Source organism: Exophiala aquamarina (assembly GCF_000709125.1).
Source record: "Exophiala aquamarina CBS 119918 chromosome Unknown aczIA-supercont1.23, whole genome shotgun sequence".
In the NCBI taxonomy this organism is placed as follows: Eukaryota; Fungi; Ascomycota; class Eurotiomycetes; order Chaetothyriales; family Herpotrichiellaceae; genus Exophiala; species Exophiala aquamarina.
In genome coordinates, this window is record NW_013550565.1 from 180,865 (window position 1) to 206,198 (window position 25,334).

At 51.4% G+C, this 25,334-nt stretch overlaps 11 protein-coding genes across 11 annotated transcripts; 5 read left to right on the forward strand and 6 right to left on the reverse strand.

The window, feature by feature from the left end:
- Positions 1-232: 232 nt before the first annotated feature.
- On the reverse strand, positions 233-3,714 carry A1O9_12419 (uncharacterized protein; the record flags this gene model as incomplete). Its single annotated transcript, XM_013398638.1, has 2 exons — positions 233-3,390; positions 3,441-3,714. 2 exons carry the CDS (start codon positions 3,712-3,714, stop codon positions 233-235), a joined length of 3,432 nt encoding a protein of 1,143 aa, XP_013254092.1.
- A 1,239-nt stretch (positions 3,715-4,953) lies between these two features.
- A1O9_12420 (uncharacterized protein) lies at positions 4,954-5,814 on the forward strand (the record flags this gene model as incomplete). Its single annotated transcript, XM_013398639.1, has 1 exon — positions 4,954-5,814. The coding sequence occupies one exon, from the start codon at positions 4,954-4,956 to the stop codon at positions 5,812-5,814; it is 861 nt and encodes a 286-aa protein (XP_013254093.1).
- Positions 5,815-6,757: 943 nt separating this feature from the next.
- On the forward strand, positions 6,758-7,384 carry A1O9_12421 (uncharacterized protein; the record flags this gene model as incomplete). Its single annotated transcript, XM_013398640.1, has 1 exon — positions 6,758-7,384. One exon carries the CDS (start codon positions 6,758-6,760, stop codon positions 7,382-7,384), a length of 627 nt encoding a protein of 208 aa, XP_013254094.1.
- Positions 7,385-7,689: 305 nt separating this feature from the next.
- On the reverse strand, positions 7,690-8,962 carry A1O9_12422 (uncharacterized protein; the record flags this gene model as incomplete). The annotated part of the gene is made up of 3 exons (XM_013398641.1): positions 7,690-8,579; positions 8,633-8,795; positions 8,852-8,962. 3 exons carry the CDS (start codon positions 8,960-8,962, stop codon positions 7,690-7,692), a joined length of 1,164 nt encoding a protein of 387 aa, XP_013254095.1.
- A 413-nt stretch (positions 8,963-9,375) lies between these two features.
- On the forward strand, positions 9,376-12,147 carry A1O9_12423 (uncharacterized protein; the record flags this gene model as incomplete). The annotated part of the gene is made up of 3 exons (XM_013398642.1): positions 9,376-9,393; positions 9,444-9,556; positions 9,609-12,147. 3 exons carry the CDS (start codon positions 9,376-9,378, stop codon positions 12,145-12,147), a joined length of 2,670 nt encoding a protein of 889 aa, XP_013254096.1.
- Positions 12,148-13,220: 1,073 nt separating this feature from the next.
- Positions 13,221-15,065, forward strand: A1O9_12424 (uncharacterized protein; the record flags this gene model as incomplete). Its single annotated transcript, XM_013398643.1, has 1 exon — positions 13,221-15,065. The coding sequence occupies one exon, from the start codon at positions 13,221-13,223 to the stop codon at positions 15,063-15,065; it is 1,845 nt and encodes a 614-aa protein (XP_013254097.1).
- A 695-nt stretch (positions 15,066-15,760) lies between these two features.
- Positions 15,761-17,209, reverse strand: A1O9_12425 (uncharacterized protein; the record flags this gene model as incomplete). The annotated part of the gene is made up of 3 exons (XM_013398644.1): positions 15,761-16,467; positions 16,553-17,008; positions 17,101-17,209. The coding sequence occupies 3 exons, from the start codon at positions 17,207-17,209 to the stop codon at positions 15,761-15,763; spliced, it is 1,272 nt and encodes a 423-aa protein (XP_013254098.1).
- Positions 17,210-18,489: 1,280 nt separating this feature from the next.
- On the reverse strand, positions 18,490-19,533 carry A1O9_12426 (GTP cyclohydrolase I; the record flags this gene model as incomplete). The annotated part of the gene is made up of 1 exon (XM_013398645.1): positions 18,490-19,533. The coding sequence occupies one exon, from the start codon at positions 19,531-19,533 to the stop codon at positions 18,490-18,492; it is 1,044 nt and encodes a 347-aa protein (XP_013254099.1).
- Positions 19,534-20,322: 789 nt separating this feature from the next.
- On the reverse strand, positions 20,323-21,063 carry A1O9_12427 (uncharacterized protein; the record flags this gene model as incomplete). Its single annotated transcript, XM_013398646.1, has 1 exon — positions 20,323-21,063. The coding sequence occupies one exon, from the start codon at positions 21,061-21,063 to the stop codon at positions 20,323-20,325; it is 741 nt and encodes a 246-aa protein (XP_013254100.1).
- A 1,113-nt stretch (positions 21,064-22,176) lies between these two features.
- A1O9_12428 (succinate dehydrogenase (ubiquinone) cytochrome b560 subunit) lies at positions 22,177-23,019 on the reverse strand (the record flags this gene model as incomplete). The annotated part of the gene is made up of 3 exons (XM_013398647.1): positions 22,177-22,750; positions 22,809-22,908; positions 22,968-23,019. 3 exons carry the CDS (start codon positions 23,017-23,019, stop codon positions 22,177-22,179), a joined length of 726 nt encoding a protein of 241 aa, XP_013254101.1.
- Positions 23,020-23,837: 818 nt separating this feature from the next.
- On the forward strand, positions 23,838-24,917 carry A1O9_12429 (NADPH2 dehydrogenase; the record flags this gene model as incomplete). Its single annotated transcript, XM_013398648.1, has 1 exon — positions 23,838-24,917. The coding sequence occupies one exon, from the start codon at positions 23,838-23,840 to the stop codon at positions 24,915-24,917; it is 1,080 nt and encodes a 359-aa protein (XP_013254102.1).
- Between the last annotated feature and the right edge of the window lie 417 nt (positions 24,918-25,334).

Sequence of the window (25,334 nt, forward strand, 5' to 3'; positions counted from 1 at the left end):
GTTTTCGAATCGAAGTCAAGAGTCAAAGTCCAATCATCTTCATGAGATGACCATAAACAGTCGAGGCGGCGGAAGACTACTTTCCATCATGAAGCGACATCCAAGGCAGACTAGTCCTGTAGACTGGCTCTGGGAGATCTCCAGCAAAAATCTCCCTGGGGATCGCCTCGAATCTGTCGGTGCCATAGCGCGAACGGATCAGTACTGCCCCTTCTCTCTTCCCGAAGTATACCTAATGGCCTTGGAAACGAACACACGACATGTATTCCATATCATCCTCATCCGAGGCAAATATGTCAAGGTCGAGGTCTGTAAAGATGGATCGATATAACGGATCGTTGGTATAACTTGGTGGAAGCCGGGAAAGTGATCGCCCAGAGACCAAGAGGCTGCCACTCACAAGATTGTAATGCACAATCTTATTTATCGTGGAATTTTTGATCCACGAAGTGTCATTGTCATCGACAGTTTGCCATGAATCTGTGAATGAAGCTGACGGCCAGAACCTCTTGATGGCGTCACTGATGGGAGTACAGTCATCCTGTAAAGCGAGTAGTAGATGGTGTTCCCACTGTCTAGCACAGTAAGCATCACTCAGCAACTCGTTCTGCCGCTTGGAGCCGTCTCCTGACGAAGCTAGATCCTTGTGGCCGTGTAGATAGAGAGATGCTTCCACGTAATCCGCGATCGAGCTAGAGTGCCTGAATTCCGACTGCTGATGTTCAGCTTCCAGATCGAACGTACGTCGTACAAGTAAACTAGAATTCACAAGCTGGCGAGAGACCTCGTTTATATTTCCATTTTCTGCAGATGTAGTTCGTTTGTTGCCATGTATCTCTGCCAGCCCGCGTATCCATTTTAAAGCCGCTTGACGAATCCGGCGAATGAAGCCAAGATAGCGTTGATGTAAAGAAGCATGAGGACAAAGTGATAGGACCTTAAGTGAGATCGTGAGAAGAACACCAGCGGCAGTTGTCTCCTTCCAGTTGGCTTCAATAGTGTAAAATCTTGCCTCAATCGCGAAGATGAGAGACTCGCAGAACGTCTTGTTGAGGAGGTCTAGCTGGCTGTCACGCAGACAAGAAGATAGATGTGGGGGCTCCCTCTTGCCAACCTGTGATACTGCCTGAGAAACAAGGATAGCAGTTGATGTCGAATTGATGTCGGCTTCCGATGACATCACCATGGCCAAGATGTTGATGAATTGGAGTTTTTCACCTGCCCGCAAAGAACCGAAAAGAACATGTTGATGTGGAGTCATCTCAGGAGGGAGATTCGAGTGCATGGCAAGCACAGAGTTGTGTGTGTGGCTGGTTGTATTCACTTGCCGAACCATGTGATCGGGTGTGCCTTCTGGCAACTGGGAATCGCAGTATTGGCGCAAGGAAAGACGAGGGTTTTGCTCTGCAGTCCATACCTTTCTTCGCTCAGTATCTTTCAGTCTTGGAGCCATACCATTTCGAAGAAATATGTCATCGATGTTGAGCCCACCATTGAAGTAATGAGTTTTGAGCATCGGTTTAATCGACGAGCCAAGGGTGATGCGGCGCAATTTCTTTCGAGCATATTTCGTCAGCGGCGAATACGACAGGACATCTTGTTCGCATTCTTGACCAATCTTGTCATTTCTCCCTAAGGTGTGCACGACAAACCAGGTCGCGTCTCGCCAAAAGACGAGTGTTCCTGGTGTCTGGAGCTCGAACACAACAGCTTTACACATCACCTCATCCTCAGGTAATGGCCACTCGTGTTTCTCGATTCTCATTGCTTTCGCATGCTGCTCCAATTCGCATCTTCTGCATTTCTTATCGTGTCGAGTTTCTCCTGTCCAGCATTCGCCGTCCGAATCAACCCAATTGGGGGTGTACTCGTCGCATTCCATGGAAGCGACATCTCTCATCAACTGCGTGAAGTCTTTCTTTTTCCTCAACCACTCATCTTGTTTGTCAAGTCTGGCTTGTCGAGCATCGTCCTCAATTGACTCCCTTAAGTTCTTCATTAGATCTGATTGATCGTAGAAGTTGACGGCGAAGCATTGTTGAGATGGGTCACTAAATAAGGAAGGAAACATAGGATTTCGCTTCTGACAGCGTAAACTTATGTGAAGCTCGACACGAGCGAGACGCTCTAGCGCCGCCTTCTTGTCAAGTACAAGGCTCTCAAGGATATTGGTTGGTACTTCGGGTGGATATTCCAGGAGTAATGAATGCAGAGTTGTGGTAACAATGTCCATTGCAACCCAAAGCTCGAAGATTGTCAGCCACATGTAAGACGTTCTTGCTGGGTGTCTATAGTATTTGGTGATAGCGAGACGGTAATACGCCGCCATAGTGCTGTACAAGTGGAAGCAAGCGGAAGAAGAGTGAGTGTTTGCTTTTAGCCAAGCTCCAAGATTCATCTCCACCCAATGCTCAAATACCCAGAGGGTCGTGAGGACGTCGCCCGCTTTGCAAAAGATACCAGGAGTAGGTAAGACCGAAGCTGACAATGGGATTCTGGTAGAGACGGGAGGGCTATCTTGTGAGATTGAGTACTTGAAATGTTTGCGAGATCTTTCCCAAATCATGTGAAGATGTTCCCGGCTCTTCCTGAGTGCCAATTGATCGTGGACTTGGCTCATCGAGACACTCGGAATGGTGACGTTGTCTCTCCGAACAACTTGGTCCCACAGCACTGCGATGGCCGCATCAATCCGAGCCAGAGTCCTTCGGACATGGTCCTGAACAAAGCTCAAGGTCTTGTCCCCCAGTTTGGCATGTCTTCGAGCTAACTTCACCCGAAGTATGTGTAGTGTGGCGGGCGAAGGGGTTGTTGACATGATTCCCGTGGAGAGAGTTGCTAGCAAGAACAACATGAAGTTCTTGTAGTTGTATGGGCTATCCTTCCCATCCCAATCGAAGTTGACAAGTGCAAGCTGAAGGCTGACTCGGATTGAGAGCCACAAACTAGACCGCCGCCAGGGCATACCGGTACCTTTCGAGAGTACATCATCATCGATGCGTTTGGAAATCGATTTCCTCAACCCAGCTTTTCCGTAGCTGCGCAAATAGGCGCCAAATAGCAATTCGCCCACAAACTTTGGGGAAGGTGATTGCCGCTCCTCGGCAAGCTCATTTTCTGCCTTTTTAATTTGCGCCATTGACATTTTGAGCTGTTCAATGGATAACTGGTGAATTGCAGTAGCAAGCTCTTTCACAAAATCTTTATTTTCAAAGATGTCTCGTGGCAACAAGACAGCGCTAGAAGGGAAGCTTCGAATCAACGAGTCCTTGCTCTTCATAATAGCATCGTTCGTGGCCGAAACCTCAAAGTATTCGAAGACTACTCCGGTGCGGCGGTGCGTGGCTGTGATTGTAGCGTTCTGACATTTAACATGAAACATGAGGACATCTAAAAATGATTAGCATCCAAGTCAACGAGTTCGTCCTGGTGCTCCATACCGTGAGTTTGCATACGCTCGAGGAATTGAGTGAGTGTGGAGCAACAAGGAGTTCCTTCATTGTAGATGTGGATCCATTGCTCAATAGAGCGGGCAAGATGCGTCCAGGCAAATCTTGCCTTTTTGGTGCGAACGTTCCTTGAGAAGGTACAGGCGGCAGCAGCAACTTCCTTCAGCAATTGGCCGGCGCCCAACTCTTCGTGGTCAATTTCTGGCAGTTGTGGAGGGAGGAAAAGGTGCTCGAAGATGAAATTAGCCACCCGAGGGCAGTCCATGGCCTCTTCGAGCCCCAGAGGTCAGGTATGGTTGCACTGTGGCCTTACAACACAATGCAAAGCCAAGCGATGCGAAGTGCCATGAATTTTGGCTGATAATGTGGTTGAAGAGCAATGAGAAAAGCGAAATGAGAGGAGGTGGGGAGTAGGAGGTTGTGGGAGGCGAATAGGCTGTAAGACAGACGAAATGAAGATCAAAGCAAGGATAGAGGACGAGTGTGAGTGAGGAAGCATTTCAATATGTCTTGGCGGTAAATAAAGGGCTACTGGGCAGTGAAGTGCTAGTGAAACAGCGCGAAGCCGGGATTGAGGTGGTGGTGAATGAAGAGTGAAGGACTGGAGTGCGATTTGGGCTTCACGTCTGAAGCTCTCTGCAAGACCGCCAAATCCTATTGATCGATTGAGCTCCATGTGCTGATTCAACGAGACAGCGACGAGAATACCTCCACCTGGAGTGAAGAACCACATCCCCAGGAGTTCAGCCCACGACCAGCCCCTGCTATTTCCGCCTCCCATTGGTGAGCAGGAAAGCAGGGGAAAGAGTGATGCACGATCTACCATTGAGTCTTGAAGCGCTATTTCGGATGTGACTCGTCGGAGGGCCACGTTGACATCCCATACCTGTGTTCCAAGGCAACATTGGTCTGGGCGTGTTTGTTGCTCACGTCAAGGGAGGAAGTTGTGATGAAGTCATCCAGCCGGGGCATCAGCAATCGAACTCAGCTAGAATCTTGAAGGATAATTTATGTGCCCTCGATGCAATATTTATATAGCCCTGGCCCCGTCGCGAACCGTTGTCCTTCCTGCTGGTGGTGCTGGTGTCTGTGGCAGTACACAGTATTCGGTAGTGAGGTGAGGATTTGGGAACTTAGGTGGGTTGAAGTCAGAGTAGGCTTCTGCCAAGAGGAAAACGCGATACGCGATGCGCGAGTCGCGACGTCAACGCGGATTGGGCAGGCGCGGGAATCGGGAAGGTGTGGCGAACTTCAGGTGGCGGTGCCTCGGAAGCCGGAAGAACTCGACCCCGTTTCTGATGGGTTTGACTTGCGAAGTGCACGTCATCGCTGCATCTGAGCCTCGTTGCTTATTGCTATTTGCATTTGATATTCCCTCCGAGTCTTCTGATTTCTCCAGGCAGCCCCTAAGAAAGAATAAGTATCTCCCTCCCTTGTTCTCACTGCAGCATCATCCTCACAACCCAGCACTGTTACCACAACTACTACTATCGCCATCACTACGATGTCTGCCCCAGCCGAGGCCCCGCCATCTTATGCTGTGGCAACCGGCTCCTCCACAGCATCATCCAAACCCCAATCATCATCACACCTCCAAGTTCCACAAGCCAAGAATGGTATCCCCGCGGATGCCCGTCGGTCGATGGAAGACCTGCAGAGACCGCTTCCCCAAGGCTGGCTGCGGCAATACGACGCCAAGGAGAACCATCAGTTCTTCGTCAACACCAAGGAAGACCCGCCCAAGTCATATTGGGAGCACCCTCTGGACATCCCCGAAATAGTCAGCAGTCTGTCCACAGAAGAACGAGAGAGGCTACAGGATGAAGAGAACCAACTCCGAAGCAAGCATCCCGTATCTGCCGACCATTCCGAGGATGAATCCCATCACATCGGGGGACCTTCCCTTCCACCTCGCCCGGCCGGATCCCACCCACCAGGTCCTAAGAAGTCGTTTGGGGAGAAATTCAAGGACAAAGTTACTGGCATGACGCATGAAGAACGAGTCAAAGAGCGACAGATCCGAGCACGTGAAGAGCAAGAATACTACGAAGCGCATGTCCGATTACGGCAAGCAATGCAACGTGCGCAGATGACTGGCCAGCCTCAGTTCTTTGCCAAAGACAGAGACGGAAGAGAAATCTACATTGAACCTCCGGGAGGTCCTGGTATGGGCTATGGCGGATACAACAGAGGCTACGGGGTCAACCCTTACTCTGGTGGGCCGTACGCCAATCCAAACGCCAGATTTATCAGACCTGGCTACCCCTACAATCGGCCTTACGGTTCTTATGGTGGTGGTGGCTATGGCTTACCCATTGCTGGTGGTCTGGTTGGTGGTCTCCTCCTGGGTGGTCTACTATTCTAAGCTGTCGCGCGAGACTCCGAACCTCGACGTGGGAAAGCCAGCCAGACTAACCATTAGCCTGGCGAGCGTGTATTCATCGAATGAGGAATTATGGGTTTACGAACGGTTATTGTCATAGCGAGGGCGGTGGCGTTTCATTTCATATCTTTCTCCTAGCAAGCACAGTACATAGCTTTTGATATCTGAGGCTTCGGCTTACGTCGGCAACGTCTGATGAAACGATTCATCTCGTACAATGACCTAGTTACTGCAGCCGCTGTTTCCCCTTCCAAGGCGTTAATATTCAAGTAGTATCAGTAAACCAACTCCAAGCTTTTCACCAGCCAAAACCCCTTAGCGCATGCATTCCCTGCCATCCACCACGAACCACCGAGCACAAGGCTTTAAATCACATGCCCGGTCATGCAAGGCTGGGCACTCCCTCAACCCAAGGCAGCGGAGTTCGGCGCACCTTCCCTCGGTAATAAATTTCCTACTGTAGATAAAGCAGGCACGACACGCCGCCGCCGCGGGGCACACGGGCGGGAATGCTGTCATTCTAGACAAGAGGTTTGTTGGATGTTTCGGGTTTTTCTTGTCTTCTCAAAGGACCGAATCTTGTTGAGAATCGAAAGCATGCGGACCGCGGCAATCTGAAAGAACAAGAAGGAAAATAGTGGAATACCATCCGAGTGAGGTGTTTCGAGGTGCATCGTATCGCATCGGTTTCTTCGAACACAAGTCAAGCGTAATCATTTCTTTTCGAAGAGCACGCGAAGAGCACGCGAAGGAAGTTGGAAATCTGAACAGACAGCTATGGGTGACTACACGGCGTTTTTCTACGGTTCGTCCATGCCGCCCCAATTCCAACTCCTCATCCTAGTACACCACAACCACCATCCCCTTATCCTGGTATGCATATCCACCCACTAACACAGTTCCTGCGCCCTCCCCAGGAACCCTCATGGCTCCAGGCGTGCTGCACCGCGTGATCCACGGAACGCCGGACCCCCAACCATGGCAAAGGGCGCTACTAACCTTCCGGCCGGCACTGCTTCAAGCGCACCGGCGCCACCGCGTGCGACACGCCGACTATCCAGCAATCCTCCCCCACCCGGGGTCGACCGTGCGCGGCACGCTCGTGACGGGGCTGACGGAGGGCGACATCTACCGGCTCGACATCTTCGAGGGGAGCCAATACAGCCGGCAGTCCGTGACGGTGCAGATCCTCGGGCACGATCTCGGGCTAGACGAGAGCGTCACGGACGAGCAGACGGCCGGGCTGGTGGCCGGGGAAGCCCAGGCGGATACGTATATCTGGCGGGGCGGGGAGGACACGCTGGAGGCGCATGAGTGGGATTTCGAGGTGTTCAAACGCGAGAAGATGCGGGCGTGGATGGGCGTTGCGGGGACAGGGGAGGAGAAGGGTGGGGTTGAGGTTGACGAGGGCTTTGCAGATGTCGATCGTGCCGTAAGAGAGGACGGGTGGATGCGGCAAGGAGACAGCAACAAGAATTTGGCGCATGATCCTATGGGAGGAAGGGGCGCGAATGGCCATATCACGCAGCAGCTGGAGAAGGCTGCTGTATAGAGTCAGACAGAGGGTGACGTGCTTGAATAGACAGTGGCCTGCATTAGACGGTGATAGACGGACACAACATAAGACATGGCGAACCAGTGGCACAGAAAAGAAGAGGTATGACATTATAGAAGTAGTTCATCGCCTTTAGTTGAAAAGTGTCAAGCAAAAAGCTGCTCCCATGGCCCCATGTACACCGTACGAAAGCCCATTCTTCATCTTCGCTTTTCGTCCCCGAGTGGAAAATTTGCCAGAATTCTTCCAAGCTCGAGCCACTGCTGCGGCATCTAACCCGCCGCTCCTGCGACAGAGGAGGTCTAGCGACGGCCATGGCTGCGGACGGCACTGCCTTGCATCTGTTCCAACTCTCCTTCCAATTGCTTGATCGCAGCGTGAGTGGATTCCAAGTCCTTGTTCAACCGATCACGCTCGCCAATCAACTTTTGTTCCCAAGCCCGGAATCGTTGTTCCTCAACCTTGACTTGCTCGGTGAATCGCTTTCGGAGGGCTTCTTCTTCCTCCTTGAACTTGGGGTTGTCGAGTTTTCTGGGTCGGGCCTCACCGAATTTCCTTGTTTCCATTTGTTGAGCACGATATGCTTCGTAGTGGTTCTCCTCCGTGGTATGGATGAGGTCGAGCATGTGGGTTCGGATCAGGATGGATCGGAGCTTCTTGAAATCACAGTGGTCCTCGTTTTCCACTTCAGCCACTCCCCAAGCATACTGTCTTCCTTTGACAATACGACCATCGCCAGTCTTGACATCCTTCTCACTGCCGATGACAGAGAATGGTATAGCTGCAATGAGAGCACGAGCATGTTGGGTGGCTGCTTCATCATCATCCTCTAGCGGAGGTTGATAGATCTTGATGCCTTGTGCCTCAATGACACTGCGAACACGGTGCTTGAAGCGCGCCAGATCTTCGGGGGAAAGAGTGTCGGCCTTTGCAACCACGGGGATCAGGTTGACACGCGAGCAGAGCCGTTTCATGACTTCGATGTCCAATGGCTTCAAAGTGTGACCAGTAGGGCGAATGAAGTAAAGGCAGGCGTGAACACGGAGATCGATCTTATCCTGTCTCTTGGGTTGCTGTTCTTGAAGCATGTACGACTCATGTTGATCGTCAAGGAACTCGATGATGGGTTGCCAGGAGTCGCGGTTGTTGACATAGTCTCCGAAGCCGGGTGTATCAATGACGGTGAGACGAACTGAGCATTCTAGTTAGGTGCAAGTTCCTTGTAAGAGGCTTGTAACCCCATACCTTTGAAAAACTTCTCTTCTAATTCGGCCTTTGTGATCTCGATCTCGACGGTCTTGTCGACCTGCTTGGCGTGCCGTCGCTTGTGATCTTGATAATTCTTGATGGTCGTTGAGAAGAGGGTGTTGATGAAAGTGGTTTTGCCTAGACCAGACTCGCCAGCGACCTAGACGCGAGTATTAGTGATTACACATGAGAGAAATGTAGAGGCCAACGCCATACCATTATAGTGAAGGCTGCCCCCCTCTTTGCGACAATTTTGTGTCTCTGGTTTGGGAGGTTGGCAATGCCAATCGGTGATGCGGCCTCTGGAGCTGGTTGAGGTGGCGCCATGGTAATCGCTGGAAGAACTCAAATCTGAAGAACGAAAGACTTGCAAGATTGCAGGTGAAGAAGACTGCTGATGATGCCGGAGAGAGGGAAATGGGCGCAGGCAAGAGGATTGAGTTGGTACTTTAGGGGCTCTGGTTTCCTCAACTTTTGGGTCGTGGCTTTGGCTCAAAATCCCGATCCCAATCCAGCAAAATCGGAATGCCCCTGAGCCAGATCACGTGATTATGGGTTGCACCTACCAAAATTCCCCGGAGAAAACTAGTCTGCATCGAGACTAGCTCCGGAGAAGACTGATATTTTCTCCGACAACATTTTTTTTGATGCCCGCATTGCCAGTGGGAGAGGGCGTCCATGAAGTCGTTGGTGTACTCCTCTCGCATTTGCGCCAACTTACACAACAACGCAATGGCACGATGAAGACAGAGTTCAAGGTATGGGAACCCTTGGTTACCCCTTCATATAGACTAACTCTCTGCAACAGTTTTCCAACTTGCTAGGCACCGTCTATGGTCGAGGCAATCTCGTGTACACACCTAATGGCGATTCCTTACTGTCACCAGTGGGCAACCGTGTATCTGTCTTTAACTTGACGAAGTGAGTTGGCTGCATTACTTCTATTTCCCTGAACTCAAACTAACCCCAGCAGAAACACAAGTTATACCCTTCCCTTTGCCCACCGCCGAAATATCACCCACCTCGACCTGACTCCAGACGGCAAGTTGCTCCTCACAATCGATGAAGATGGCCGTGCAATACTGTCTATCTTCACGAGAAGGGTCGCCATCTACCACTTCTCCTTCAAAAGCCCTGTTACGGCGCTAGCATTCTCACCCAGCGGAGAGCATTTCATTGTTGGACTGGGCCGGAAGATCCAAGCCTGGAAGACTCCTTCCACCCCTGGTGGGGATGCAAATGGAGAACTCGAATATGCGCCTTTTGTTCTCCATCGAGAATATGGTGGACATTTTGACGAAGTCAGAGACTTGAGCTGGTCAGGAGATTCACGCTTCTTTTTGAGCTCCTCGAAAGACCTTAACTCTCGAGTATGGAGTTTGGATCCTGAAGAAGGCTTTGAACCTACAGTCCTTTCTGGACACAGACAGCAAGTCAGAAATTCTTGGTTCTCGGTCAGTCAAGAGTCAATATACACTGTCAGCGAGGATGGTGCCTTGTTCAGGTGGGAATTTGTTCCAAAACAACACGATGACGAGGAGGAACCTGCAGATCCAATTGACGAGAGATGGCGAATCGTGCAACGAAACTATTTCATGCAGAATGCCAAGCTGAAATGTGCAGCTTTCCATCCTCCGACAGGGGTTCTAACAGTTTGTTTTGACAACGGGTTATTCTCTCTATACGAACTTCCTTCCTTCTCAAATATTCACAGCCTTTCCATGGCCTCTTCACCTATCTCTGCTGTCTCCATCAACAAGACTGGGGAGTGGCTGGCATTTGGCTCATCGAAGACTGGTCAACTGCTTGTCTGGGAACACGCCTCAGAATCCAATATCCTCAAACAATCATCACACCTGGACACGATGACGACACTATCATATTCTCCTGACTCTACGAGGATTATTACTGGAGCTGATGATGGTCTCATAAAGATATGGGATGTGTCATCTGGCTTCCATATCGCAACATTCACAGAGCATACGTCAGCAGTCACCGCCTCAGCATATTCGAAACGAGGGAATATCCTGTTCACTTCTTCTCTTGATGGTTCTGTTCGGGCTTGGGACATGCTACGTTATCGAAACTTCAGAACATTCACCGCCCCCATTCGGCTGTCCTTTTCCTGCTTAGCAATAGACCCTTCTGCAGAGGTCGTTTGCGCTGCATCACATGATTCCTTTGAAATACATCTCTGGTCTGTTCAAACAGGAGCATTACTTGATCGGCTCTCTGGCCATGAGGGTCCAGTATCAACCTTGGCTTTTACCCCAGACGGACGATATCTAGTCTCAGGATCATGGGACCGTACCATTCGCGTATGGTCGGTTTTCGATCGATCCCAAACTTCCGAGGCTCTACAGCTCACTTCAGACCTTCTTTGTGTTGCAATTCGACCTGATTCTGCTCAAATTGCTGCGTCAACACTTGATGGATCAATTTCTTTCTGGAATCTCAACACATCAATACAAGAGTCTGGGCTTGATGGTCGGCGGGATGTTAGTGGCGGCCGAACCCTCACCTCTCGTCGAACCGCTGCATCAACCCCAGGAACCAAATCTTTCAATACCATAACATACTCTGGTGATGGAAGTTGCCTCCTCGCTGCAGGAAACAGCAAGTATATCTGTTTATATGCTGCTAGTACCCTCACGCTTGTCAAAAAGTTTACCGTCTCGATAAATTTGAGTTTAGATGGTACTCAAGAATTCTTGAACTCATCTGCCATCATGTCCAATGGCCTTCCACGCGATATGATTGACACTGAAGGTGAGGCAAGTGATCTCGAAGATCGGATCGATAGAAGTCTGCCAGGTGTGAAACGTGGCCGAGATGCAACTGCTCGTACTCTACGGCACGAAGTCAGGGTTACTAGTATCGAATTTTCTCCAGCAGGAAGAAGTTTTTGTGCCTGTAGCACCGAGGGATTACTAATATACAGCTTAGACAGTGCTGGAAGCGAAGATTTCGACCCCTTTGATCTCGACATTGATGTCACGCCGCAGAATATCCGAGCCTTACTAAAACAGTCTGAGCCTGAATATCTCAAAGCCCTTGTCATGGCTTTCAGATTAAACGACCGCAATCTAATACGATACGTCTATCAGTCAGTCCCTTACGGTTCGATACCACTCCTTGTCCGAGAACTTCCCAAAGTCTACCTCAGTCGTTTGTTAATGCTCCTAGGCCAACAGATGGAAAATAGTCCACATCTTGAGTTTGCGTTGCTTTGGGTAAGCGAAGTGTTGAGTATACATGGTCGCTATATCAAAGAGAAGCAGGGCGATTTTGCTGCTGAGCTCCGAGCCGTTCTTCGAGGAGTGGATGGAGTGGGTAGAACTGTACGGAGCTTGAGTGAGAGAAATGCTTTCGAAATTGAATTTCTATGCCAGCAGAAGCCCACAGCGAATGGAACGTATAAGCTGATTGAGGATAACTCTCAAAAGGATGTGGTCAATGGAGACGCGATGGATGAAGACGAAGGCGATGGTGAATGGATTGGTCTCGAGTAAAGCTTGACAATCAGACCTCTTGCAGAACCTGGCCAGATATCGGGAACACAAATACGATACCCGACGAGAGAGACACCACTCGCCAGTCAAAGTCTCCCTGGTTCTTGTGACTATGGTGTTCAGAAGCACGGCATCTCCAGCCATCTGCGATGGTTGAAGCACCATGGTGGAAGGATCGCCATTCGCCGTCAATTCCTCAGGCCCGTGATATAGAATAGTCTGCTGGACCAGCTCACCTTTTCTGCTGGACTCAGACCCAGTGCGTGCAAGTACGAGGTCTTGTACAGTTCGGGCCGATGCGCCATATTCATCAGCGCCCGGCCAGAATTGTTGACTGTCACAACCCACAAGGGGACCAGACTATCTAGAAGCTGCGATGCGGTTTGACTATCTTCTCCAAGGATTAAGGATTTTTCATCACTGAACATTCATCGGTTCATGTTGACTGGCGTAGTAGTACTGGCCGACGTTCTCTCGTCCATCCCTCCTTCAACCGGTCCGCTTACTAGGCCAACCAGACAGACTGCACAACACGCACAGCGACTGAGTAGGAAATAGTACGGTATTTTTGAGACGTTTCAGACGCTGGCTATTACAGTGCTTAGTAACGATTTAGGCTCATGCCTGCACTTCCATGGCAGTGACATCTGATGGCCGAGCGGGCAATTCAGTTGGATAGTGAAATCATAATTCCGTCCTCCGCCATTGACAGCGGTTGATAGAAACCGCGTTTTTGTGCCCTCCCCTCATGTGCTCCCATGTGCTGCTGTGATGACGAGTACATTCCAGTATAATCTCTTGGAATGTCATACTCGAGCAATACCGTCGTCTGCCCTTGAGATGCTCGAGGCTATGACCTCAGGGGCTAGCATCTTGGCATTTTTTATTTTTCCCTAACGACGCTCAAATCTTCACGACAGGAAAGGTATCTCACTTTATTCCCTTGACCATCGCAAACGTTCGGTTCGCACTATCCCCAACGGTCGTATATTGAAATTGGAGTAATTGACACATAATCCTAGCAGGAATCGAAAAAACCAAAACCACAGTCTCTTTTCGCCGCCAAATGTACCATGCGTGACCGCAAGGCGGGCCTACCAATCAGTCCTGAATGGGAGTCGGAGGATCAATATATTCAATCACTCCTGGAATTTCCCACAACTTCCAGCTTATTCCACAATCTATGTGGCGGTGTTCATATTCTGGATTTTCTGACGCGAGAACCTGATCTCTACACGACAGTGTTACCTCAGGAATGGCGCGACTGGTTCGACCTGGTGTCAATTGACGACGTTCTTGACCTTCTCCTGCGACTCGATGTTGCACAGCTTCGGGCCCGATCCGAGCCAGCCACTGGATCATCGCAGAAGCTACCAAATCCACCACAGAGCTTACTGGACTATATTTCCAGCATCAGGAAACTCTGCTTGATCAGGAAGTTCTCGCCCATGTCTGACGAGATTACCGAATTGCCCAGACACGTAGCTGTCGGCATGAAACCGAAGAAGATCCATGAGGTCACCAATTTCGCTGCATATGTCGGCGAACTTTCAGCAGATCTCTTTAATCGTTTCCAGGAGCCCATCGCAGTCGTGGACTTTGGGTCAGGCCAGAACTACCTTGGTCGAACACTGGCCAGTCCACCATACCACAAGCACGTGATTGCAATCGAACGGAAACATCATAACATAGATGGAGCACGAAGCATGGATGTCCATGCAAGGCTGGCAAAGAAGGAAAAGATTATGCGCAATAAGAAGGAATGGAAGAGACAGCTTACCATGCCAAGCGAGGTGACCACTCCACAGTCAGAGCGACTCGAACAGAAGCCGCTGCCTGTCCCTGATGTTGTATTGGATTCTTCTGATGATTCACCGCGCAAGCTCATCGACCGAAACAATGGCTCTATGAGTTACGTGGAACACGATATCAAGGATGGACACCTGGAGAGTATCTTGTATCCCGCCGATTATTCTGAAGCAGACGACTGTGACAACACAATGTCCTCTCAAGGCCGGGCGGTCCCGCTTGCAGATGACTCGGACTCAGTAGGGCCTATTGGCAAGCGATCAAAAGCGATGGTGGTGTCACTGCACTCGTGTGGTAACTTACTGCACCATGGCCTAAGGTCCCTGATCCTCAACCCTTCCATCTGCGCCGTTGCTATGATCGGCTGCTGTTACAATCTCCTCACCGAACGTCTTGGTCCGGCCACGTATAAATTACCACAACTGCGGCCTAATCACCCCAGACTTGTAGCTACTGGCAACGCGTTCGACCCGCATGGATTCCCAATGTCTAAGACATTCGAGGACTTTGAGCGCCACGGCGAAAAGGGACTGAGGTTGAACATTACTGCACGCATGATGGCCGTTCAGGCACCCTACAACTGGGGTCCTGACGACAGCAAGGCATTCTTCCAGCGCCATTTCTACAGAGCTCTGCTCCAACGGATATTGCTCGACTTGGGTGTTGTCCATCAATGCTCTGATCCGGGAAGTCTCGCTGGCGGTAGCATCACCGGGAAAGACACAGACGGAACCCCTCTCATCGTCGGAAGCTTGAGAAAGGCATGCTTTGTCAACTTTCGAGCTTATGTCAATGGTGCTCTGGCGAAACTAAGGGACGATCCCGTCGATGGGCCTATGATAGCACAACTCACGCAGCCGCTCAATGACGATATGATAGCTGACTATGAAGCTCGTTGGGGCTACACACAGAAGAACCTTGCAGTGATCTGGAGTCTGATGGCTTTCAGTGCCGGCGTGGTCGAAAGCCTTATTGCAGTGGACCGATATCTCTTCTTGAAAGAACAAGACTCTGTCGAGGACTGCTGGGTTGAGACTGTCTTCGACTACAAGCACAGCCCTCGAAATCTAGTTGTGGTCGGGATCAAAAAGAGCGAAGGGTGCTCTTGACGGCATTCCGACCGCCAAGTCTGGGAAATCACCACTCTAAAGAGCACACGAGGTAAATAAACGGTAGACGACAAGCGAAATGAAAAGCGCTACAAAAGATCATGTGCGGGACCTTCTGCAGCAGACCAGCCTCTAGACCACAGAAAGCGGCCGCGATTCGACTTGTCTGCCTGCTGGTATACTACCCATGAGTTTACAGAATTCCCCCGTTTCTACGTCCAAGTCGGCTGGGCTAAAGCACAACAAGGTTTGATCCAGGGCATAGGACATCTCAACCGGTGCGAGCGACTGCTACAGTCCAGCGTCAAAGCTACTCGTAGCTACCCTTACGAACTCGCCTGCTGTAGCCTTTCAGCCTTGCCTCGGCACTCGCGTACACAGTCAGTCACGTATGCATCAAACAGGAGCAGCTGTCCGGTGAGGGATCTGTTCCAAAACATTCTGGCGCGATGGACTACACGCGGGCCGCTTAACATGTCTTTTCATCTTCAATCTATCCTATCGGCTGCGGTTTCTGCACAATCTACAAAGTATCTATGTTCTACGGCTTCGCACAGCAATCCTGATCTGACCGCAGACAATCTTGAAACCTGCGTCTTTCTCGATTCAGGGCCCGCCACAACCCTGTGCAGAATCTCGGTACCTCCACAGTTCAGGACTCCTGGCATTTCATTAAGATCCGCGACAGAACTCCGTCATAGTTTACCATTGCCTGTGATGGGTGTGACGCCCTCTAAAAAGCCGCCTTTCACAACGGCAGTGATCAGCTGATTGGCAATGGCAGTTGGCGGAGGCAGTCTTAGGTTGCCCTCCTTGTACCCAGCCGGAGCCGGATCTCCAAGCCCGCTGGTTCCATATTTCAAGGCCTCCTGGATCTCCTCCAAAGTGAACCATTTCGCAAGCTCGAGTTCCGGGTCATATTCGAGTTTAATGACTTCGTCCTCGGGACTAGCGGCTTGGGCGATCGCGCCGATCATCAGATTCGCTGGGTACGGCCACGGCTGCGTGGAATGGACGAGCACCCGGGACAGAACGACACCACTCTCCTCCCAGACTTCCCGCCGCACGGCATCTTCAACGCTCTCGGCTGGCTCGATGAATCCTGCCAGCGTCGAGAACCAATAAGGAGGCCACCGCTTCTGGCGCCCGAGGAGGAGTCTCTTGCTGTCGTGGCTGAGGACTGCGACGATGATGGTCGGGTCGGTTCGAGGGAATGTCAGGTTAGATAGAGTGGTGCGGGTGGAGCAGGCCTCTCGTTCAACTGGCGTTTCGGCTTGGTCTTTCGGCGGGCACACCCGTTTACTACCCGCATGCACAGAGAGGGTCTTGTGCCCGCATGTCCCGCAGAATGTGTTGCGGTAGTTCCAGTCCAGATAGTGTCTTCCTTGGGCGTACTCGGCCGCTGTTGTTGGAGGGAGAGAAATTGTCAGTCAGCGCTCCCTGCGGAGGGGCGAGAGGGCAGAGGGAAGAAAGTATTGCTGACTTACCAACATCAGCGGGAAAGCTCATGGCGCGCATCCCCTCACTGAATTTCAGTCCATCGCCCATAAACCTTTCCGTCAGCTCCAGCGCCTCCTTTTCAAACGTCTTTTTCGGCGTGATATCGATGGCGAAATGCGGCGCGCCCGTGAAATTCTTGTAATGGAACGCTTTGCCGTCGTCCCCTCCGCCAGTGACCTTCTCATCGATGCCTAGAAACACGACCTGCGGAGTCTCTATGCGCGAATCGAAGTCCTCGACCTGTTGCTTCTCCGTCTTTCCGAATGGGTTGAGCGGGACGAGTGATTGGATCTCGGCGTAGGTGGCGTAGTATAGCTCCGTGGGCGATTTGATCAGCGGGGACAGCGTCTTGAAGAGGATGAAGCGCGTGCTGGCGTGTGAGAAGGCGGACTCCAGGAAGGTGTAGTCTTCGCGCAGGAATGAAAGGCGGTTTAGTGGTGAGCCTGTGATGGGCGTGGTGTTAATTCACGGACAGTATAATTCTCCTGATGCTTGGATGTGCCGGGCGCTACGAGATAGGGACGGGAACACTCACCGCCGAAGTAATTCGTGACCTCGCGCCCGAATTTCCGGCCCAGGGCTGAGTCGCGGTCCAGATGCGCCGGCTGTGGCAGCTCGGGGTGCGGGATGTGTGCGTTGGCCATGTTTTCGGCGTTGGTGGTTATTGCTGTCGGTGATGGGGTTTCTGCGAAGATCGAGGGGTGGTAGACCGTTGAGGGCAGTTTCGAGTGGACTGATCTCTTGGCGGAGATGGGAAAAGGAGTGCCGATGATAGAGGTAGTGCAGGTGGTGGTGGTGGTGGATGTCGTTGCGGAGTGAAGGGGGCGGAGAACAGGGCGATTGGTAAGCTGGTTTATGTAGCTGAATCGCAGGTGCTGTCTATTTCTATGTGTATGTCTATGTGTATAACGACGCTGTGGATGGAGGAGGAGGAAGGGAGAGGAGCCTGCGCGCATATACTTGTGATATAGTATATGGCAAAGGGAAGGGCAAGGAGAGGGAGAGGGGGGAGTACCACAGGGAGTAGTGTGGGTGAGATGGCAGTGGGATTGTATCCAGCTATGTACAATTGCAATGAGGCGATAGGGAGAGAGACGGTGATTGTGATGTGAAGTCAAAGCCCGAGGCCGCCGTGCGATAATGGCAGTGGGAAAAGTAATCGGCCCCCTGTGCTGGTTCTAGTGGGAATGTGTGTATGCCATACGAAATACTAGATCTCGCAGAATCTCTGCCCAACGATGATTGTTTGATTTGTCTTGGGAGTCAATGGATGACAAGTAATCCGGTAGTGGAGGGGCATAAAATGATGCCATGCCTCGGGTATCGGCAGTTGGGCCGTTATGAGCGTCTGACAAAAGTCAGGCTGGTGGACTTGTGCAGGATCGAGTGGAAGGCACGTGAGTCATTATTTTGTCAGAAAGATTGGATTTCAGAGAACGCGCTAAGTTGTGAACTCCAATTGAATCGACGCTACCCCTCACACGTGACGCCGGCCCCGCCACCAAAAAAAAAAGCTTCCGTCCTTTCCACCCTTTTCGTCTCTCGGCGATGAGGACGAGGACGCTGTACACATCGGGTACAGAGTGCCTATATGCAAGTTGATCTGTTCCCATCCGAGGGGCAGATTGGGGCTCGAGATCGGCATCTGTGGATCCCGTCTACGATCCAAAATATGCACAGCCGGATGCCATATAGATGGCAGATTTCAGCCACACCGTTCTAAGGTTGCTTTTCGTTTTTTCGATTGTCTGACCGGATTGCCGCGCCCAAGTAAAATATCGAGCGAAGTCGGTTCATGACCCGCTTCAAGGTCTGGGATCCTTGTTATAACAGTACAGCCGCCGTTGAGGTGCCATAATCCATGTTGAAATAGCAAAACGCCCATCCCATGGTCTGTTGGAGACGGAAGGGCACAACCATTCAATCACTTGCGGTTCAAGAGACTGAGAAACTCTTCCCTTGTCTTCGCACTGCTCCTCATGGCCCCAAGCATACAACTTGTGGTGGTACTGCTTGCGGTTTTTTGTACCCCTCTCATGACCATGCACAGATGACTGGACTCCATCACCACAGCCACACCTTGAGGTTGGAGGACTTCAGCAATCGCAAGCGCCACTTGCTTGGTCAGTCTCTCTTGGACCTGGAGCCTTCGAGAAAACATCTCAGCCAGTCTTGCCAATTTACTGAGGCCGAGGACTCTCCGATTGGGGATGTATCCGATATGCATCTTCCCAATAAACGGCACCATGTGATGCTCGCATAAGCTGAACACCTCAATATCCTTGACAATCACCAACTCATCATGATCTTCGTGAAAAACTGCGCCATTAACCAAGTCTCTTACATTTTCTTCATATCCTTTGGTGAAGTACATCAGGGCTTTCGCATAGCGCTCAGGCGTTCCTCGTAGCCCTTCTCGGTCGGGATCTTCGCCAATGCACTCAAAGATTGTCTTGACAGCCCCAGCAAGCTTGTCCAGTCGGGCCTGCGCTTGCTCGGGAGTCTGCTCAAGTCGTTCCCTTGTGCCAATACAAGGCCAACTGAGCCCGTCGAAGTCGATGGGAGGGTTCATTGTGTAGGGGCTTGCCGGACGGGATACGGTGGCGGGAGGAGTGATGGGTGCCTCGTCTCTGACATCTCTGGCTGGCTCTCGTAAACTGAGGGGCCTCTTGTGATCGTCGGAGACATCGCTATCGGCGAGACCAGTCCAAGACACCCCTTGTATGATGGTGGGGGAATTTCGAACGTCTCCCATGTCGATTGTCATGCGGCGCGCATAGGTGCTCTTGATGGAGGAAGCTAGACTTTCCCTTTCTTGAGCTCTGGTTTTTGTTGGCTGACGTAGAGGAGAACCACTATTCAGCAAGTGGGATGGGATGGCTGATCGAGGCTTAGGATGTAGAGGGACTAAAGGTGAAGAGGAGGAAGCGCTGTCGGCGGGAGATACTTTTGCGGGCGGTTGACTCATTTGGGCTGCGAGATGTTGGGGGATGTTGTGTGGTCACAAAGTCATGGTGTGGGAGATTTCAGTGTTTTGTAGATGAGAATCCTGTGAGGGTTCCGGGGCTGCTGGTAGAGAGATTGCAGCAAACTGGAAGGTCTGATTCAGGTGTTTCTGGCGGTAAAAGGTTGGAGCGTGCTGAGTTTCCAGGTCACTTTTTGTTCTTATTTTCATTACGTAGGAAGCGGCGCCGGGGTTGTACGGGTTGTCAGTTGTAAGTGTCCAGCAAGTGGATTCGCTGGGTTTTGCGCGCAGTTTGCCTGACAAACCGCAGTTGCAGATCGGGTTCCGGGTTTCGGTGCCTCAACAAGGGAAAGAAGCCCCTCGTCTTTGGCTCCGTCCCTTGCAGGTGCGGGTACAGCTCACGGTTGCGGTCGCGGCTGCCCTGCGGGGAGATTTCCGCCTTACCTGCCCTTTTCAATTCATTCTCTGCCCACCTCAGCCCTATCCAAAAGATTTCCTACTGGACCAGATTCCTCCCAGTCATGGATTATGATTTAGATTTATCCTGTTTTGTCGGCAAACGACAGTTTGTGCTTTGTCTAAACATCCGATTGAAGTACATTCGAATGGTCGGCCCTCCACTCTGCAGAGAAGCTGCTTGTCTTATTGTTGATAGGGGATCGGCTACACCCATCAAAGTCCCAACACGAGCTGTGTACTATACTCCCTTCCCCAAACACATGGTGCATCCCGCCAGGTCCTCTGCCGGGCATTAAGACGAATGTGTACCTTCGTCCCCGGGTTGCCCAGCTCTCAGATTGTCTCTCCTGCCGCTCTCCTGATTGAGTTGGCCATCTCTTCTGGGACGCTCAGGAAAGGGCTGTGACTGGCATCAACCGTCTCGGTCCTCCACTCCACACCTGAGCTCTCCACCATGCCCTTCTGCGCGTGAATGGGAATCGCCATGTCCTTCTCGCAGTACAGGTAGGTTCTTGGGACATGCTTCCACCCTGGATAGGTAACCTTGCTGGCAAGCGTCTGGTAACTATGAGGCTTCAAGAGCTCCACGTATTTCTCCGGGTTCTCGACATCTTTGTAGAAGACGTCGATTGGCGTCTTGGGCCTGACAACCTTTCCGTCCTCTGAGACGTCAAACCAAGGCAATGGTTTGCCTTGTAATGCATCCATCAGCGATACCCCCTCCGGCAGGGCGAAGGCACAACAGAAGTATAGATGCGAAACCCCGCCTTTCTTCCCTGCTTTCTCTCTGCTCGCTTTGTCAAGGCCTTGGACCGCCTCACTGCCAACAACCCCTCCGTACGAGTGGACGACCAGCAGGACGTCTTTACCCTCGTCGGCCGATGATTGGATTACCGATTGAATGGCTTTGACGTCTGGTTCGATGTCTTCCAAGGGCACCTCAGCACCAACAGAGGCAAGGTGCACGCCCTTGGTTTCGTATCCTGCTGCTTCTAGCCTTTTGGTCACAGGCTCGAACACCGTCGGAGGATGCCATGCCCCGGGCACAAATACGATCACAGGTTTAGCAGCCATTTCTCGCTTGCAATGTCAGGGATGTAGATCTTTGCTGGGCGTAACCACTGCTCGAATTTCTGCTCTTGATGGTCCAATAATTTGGAAACGACGTGAACAGTACTTATGGCGTGCTCTTGTAACCAACACGCTCGGATAAAGCACCTCTCCCCCAGCTCTCTTCGGAGACCCGTCAACTCTATCTCTGGAACTTGCCCCGCACATTACTGGGTGCCTGCAGGCCTCACGAACTGATTGGTCACCCCAGATGACATACGATTTTAGGGTCATGGATAGCAGGGCTAATTACTGGCTTTTCAAACCCGACAGAGGTGAGAAAGCCTTCAACCAAACTGGGGTCCCCCCGCTGACTCGACTAATCCGATAAGCATACCAAAGCTTTCAACAGTCGGTTCGGGAATCAATTTCGGGATTCTTCTTTCATTCCAATATGCCAGTGTGAGCGGCTGCGATGGTAGGGCTTACCTGGGTCCGCATGCACGGACTCTACTTGCAAAAACCCTGGTGTCGAGCTGCTTACTGCAAGTCTACCTCCCTGGTACCAAAGATCATAACGCTAGACTCGGCTTTACGGTTATCAATGCTATCACCCGTTCCGCCTGTTACCTAGGTAGGTATTCCTACCGCCACGTGACGTCACGTGCTTGATCTTAAAAGAGGAAAACGTAAAAGTGCACATTGATCCTCTGGTGGTATCACCCAACGAGACTGTCATCTGGCCACCGTCGTGCACACTTGGCCTGGGTTGGGCGTACATGTACAGTTGGCATCTCGAAGAAAACGCGTGGCGATAATCCTGTGGAGCAACACACCTGCCAAACCAGATACCCAAAGGGACCTCGGTAGTTATCTGCGGCCACACAGGTTGACAAGAAGGAGAGCGCGTAAGGGTCCACTCAATAACAAGAATCAATCATATCAAATGGGTGTTCAAAGCTTGTTCTTGTATAGCACCTGCTTTCCTCTGTTCTTTTCAGTTATTGACACATTCTCGGTTCTGATCGATTGATCGACGGTCAAGTAAGCGGTATACCACCGCGCTGATCTGATTCTTCCGGTCCCCTCCCCTTCATCCACATCCACACCCATCACTTTTTCTTCTCTCTCTTTCTACTACAAGAAAGTCAATCCCAGAGCCGTTACAACGCTCAGCCCAACAACGGACCATCCTGTCTGAATAACCTGTTTGTTCGTCAAAGTCCGGCCGGTATCCCAAGCCAAATGCCTCAGGCCGTTAAAGCTGTGGAAGGTGAACGGAAACGCAAAAAAGGCCTTCAAGCCAACCTTCGCCAGGATCGGGAGCGTCGCGAAGCTGGCCGCAAGGCTCGCGGATTCCAAGTGCCAGCCGAACAGCGGTGCTGCGAGGTAAGCGGCGCCGAAGACGTAGATGGACCCAGACAGGATGCAGCCTGTGATGCGGTTCAGGGCGGACAGATACCATGTTACTTGTGGGCGATAGATGGTTAGATGTGGGCTGACGGGTCGTGATCGTCGCTGCGCTGCGAGGATCTCTTGGCCTTGTGTTTGCGACACAGTCGACGACGCTGCTTGTCTGTTGGAATTGAATGTCAGTTTCTCTTCACAGATCTCTGCTATTTGATGTCCTTTTGCAGCAGGTATACTGTTTGTGAGGTGTCGAAGCTGGGAAACAACTCGAGTTCCGGGTCCGGCCAGCACGGGTGCGTGCCTGATCCAAGATTGGATCCCCAACTGCGTCGACGGAAAGGACAGGAGAGAGGTCTCACCTGATCTGGATTTGTTGCCCTGTCGCTATCGCTAGAGGAGCTGGGAGTCTAGAGAGAGCTAGAGGTGTCTTTTTATATGCGGAGGGGTTGACCGCGGCCACTGCAATTAGAGATAACCAGTCAGTCTCGGGAACCAGCGTCGTAGGATCTTGTGCTTACATCGCCGGGTAGTAGCGTGAAGCGCCCTGCGCGAAAACACCGTCGCCGACATTTCTGTAATGTGGGAGTGGAGGGAGACTGCAGTTGAAGTGAGTGCCAGAGACGGATGAAGCTTCACGATGATGCCCAGGTCTCTCTTCCGAGTCTCGGCAGAAATCGCTTGGCCTTTGTGCACGTGACTAGATTGGTTTTGGCCTCTTCGTGATTGGACACCTGGTCTTCGGAGAATAGAAAAGTCCTCCTCCTCCTCCTCCTCCTCCTCCTCCTCCACCACCACAGCCTTACGCGCCCCTGTCAGACCTGGCCTTGTCGTGGGCTCGTGGCAGACTGGCCTCTCCCCTAAATAGTGTACTCGTAGTATCCATGTTACCAGCTACACGGTTTACAAGAGGAAGTGGACCATGGTAGGACATGTTGGAAATAAGTCGGAGTATTTCCTGATGACTAATTCCCGCACAGCGGCTCCTACCAGATTGGAAGTGACTTTTTCGGCAGATGTAGTAGGCTGATCCATTTACGCATAATGATTGGTTGTTGGTCGTCCGCAGAGTTAATAACTCCACCGGGTCCCCCAAAGGATACTGATCTTGCCACAGGACTAAGGTGATAACTGGGACTGAGATTTCAAAGCACGCTCTCTTACCTAGTCCCTCGGCCAAATTTGTCATTGTTACCTCTTCTTCACAGACTCACCTATTGATTACACGCACACCAACCAGCCAACCAACCAATCGGCGCTGCTCAACTGCCAGCAAATTTCTTTGACAACAGAAAACTATATATAGCCTCAAGACACTATTTGAAGGGGGCGTTCTACACATCCCTGAGTCTACCATAGCAACAACTAGTAATCGTCGGTACACCCCAGCAATGGCTCTCCTCTTCAAACCTCTACAGGCAGGTGACTTGGAGCTGCAGCATCGAGTTGTGCTGGCACCACTGACGCGGTTCCGCGCCGACAAGGACCATGTACCACTGCCAATGGTCAAAGAATACTACGCGCAACGAGCGTCTTCGCCGGGAACACTGCTCATCACCGAAGCGACATTCATCTCGCCCCGCGCCGGCGGCTACCCCAATGTGCCGGGCATCTACAATGCGGAGCAGATCAAGGCATGGAAGGAAGTGACGGATGCAGTGCACGCCAAAGGCAGCTTCATCTTTTGTCAGCTTTGGGCATTGGGAAGGACCGCCAACCCAGCTGTCCTGGCCGCGGATGGCTATAAATTGGTGTCGGCCTCGAATCTGCCCTTACCTGAAGGAGCGATCCCCGAGCCTCTGGACGAAGAGGGGATCCAGAATTATATTCAGGACTATACGAATGCGGCGAAGAACGCTATCGAGGCTGGATTCGACGGTGTGGAGATCCACGGTGCGAACGGCTACCTCCTCGACCAATTCTTGCAGGACAAGTCCAATGATCGAACCGATCGCTGGGGAGGAAGCATTGAGAATCGTTCTCGCTTTGGTCTGGAGGTCGCAAAGGCTGTTTCCTCCGTGATCGGCGCTGGAAAGACGGGTTACAGGGTCAGTCCGTGGAGCTCGTTCCAAGAAATGGGAATGGATGATCCGGTGCCCCAATTCACTTATCACATCAAGAAACTGGCGGAACTGAACTTGGCGTATATTCACATTGTGGAGTCGCGGGTTTCAGGAAACGTTGACATCGAAGTCGTGGGGAAACAAGTTGACCCATTCCTTAATGCTTGGAGCGGCGCCGGAGCCATCATCTTGGCGGGCGGGTTCACAGCTGAGTCTGCACAAGAGACTGTGGAGAAGTACAGCTCACGCAACGTTGCAATTGCTTTTGGGAGGCACTTCATCTCAAATCCAGATCTGCCTGCTCGCATCAGCAAGAATCTGCCCTTCACCAAGTACAATCGAGATACTTTCTACGTGCCCGAGTCTTCAGTGGGCTACACCGATTATCCGTTCATTTCAGAAGCATAGAAAACAAGCCGCCGCATGTTTGTTGCGATGTGACAAGTTTCGAGTGAAAAGCGCCGTGCAAAGAAGAGTGCCGGTAGCATCAACCACTCGCCGATTGCTTGCTCGGCTGCTGAGGTGGCGATGCAATTTTGTACACAGAAGATGAGCGACTCCGGATACTAGTAGAGCTAGATCATTGGAAGAAAATCAATCTCTCTGATAAAGAGTTTAATATCGAGACACATCTGGGGTTCGTTTTGCAGGTCTCATAAAGGATGAATCAGCTGCCAGAATGGCACTGCCGTATCGCCGTGACAGCCAGCAGTATCTTCCCTACAAACGTCGCTTGCCAGGCACTTTCATGAAGTCCAAACAATATTCGTGGCCTGTTTGTCCTTGTTGGCTACGAAATCGAAAAATATACTTTATAGTAAATGT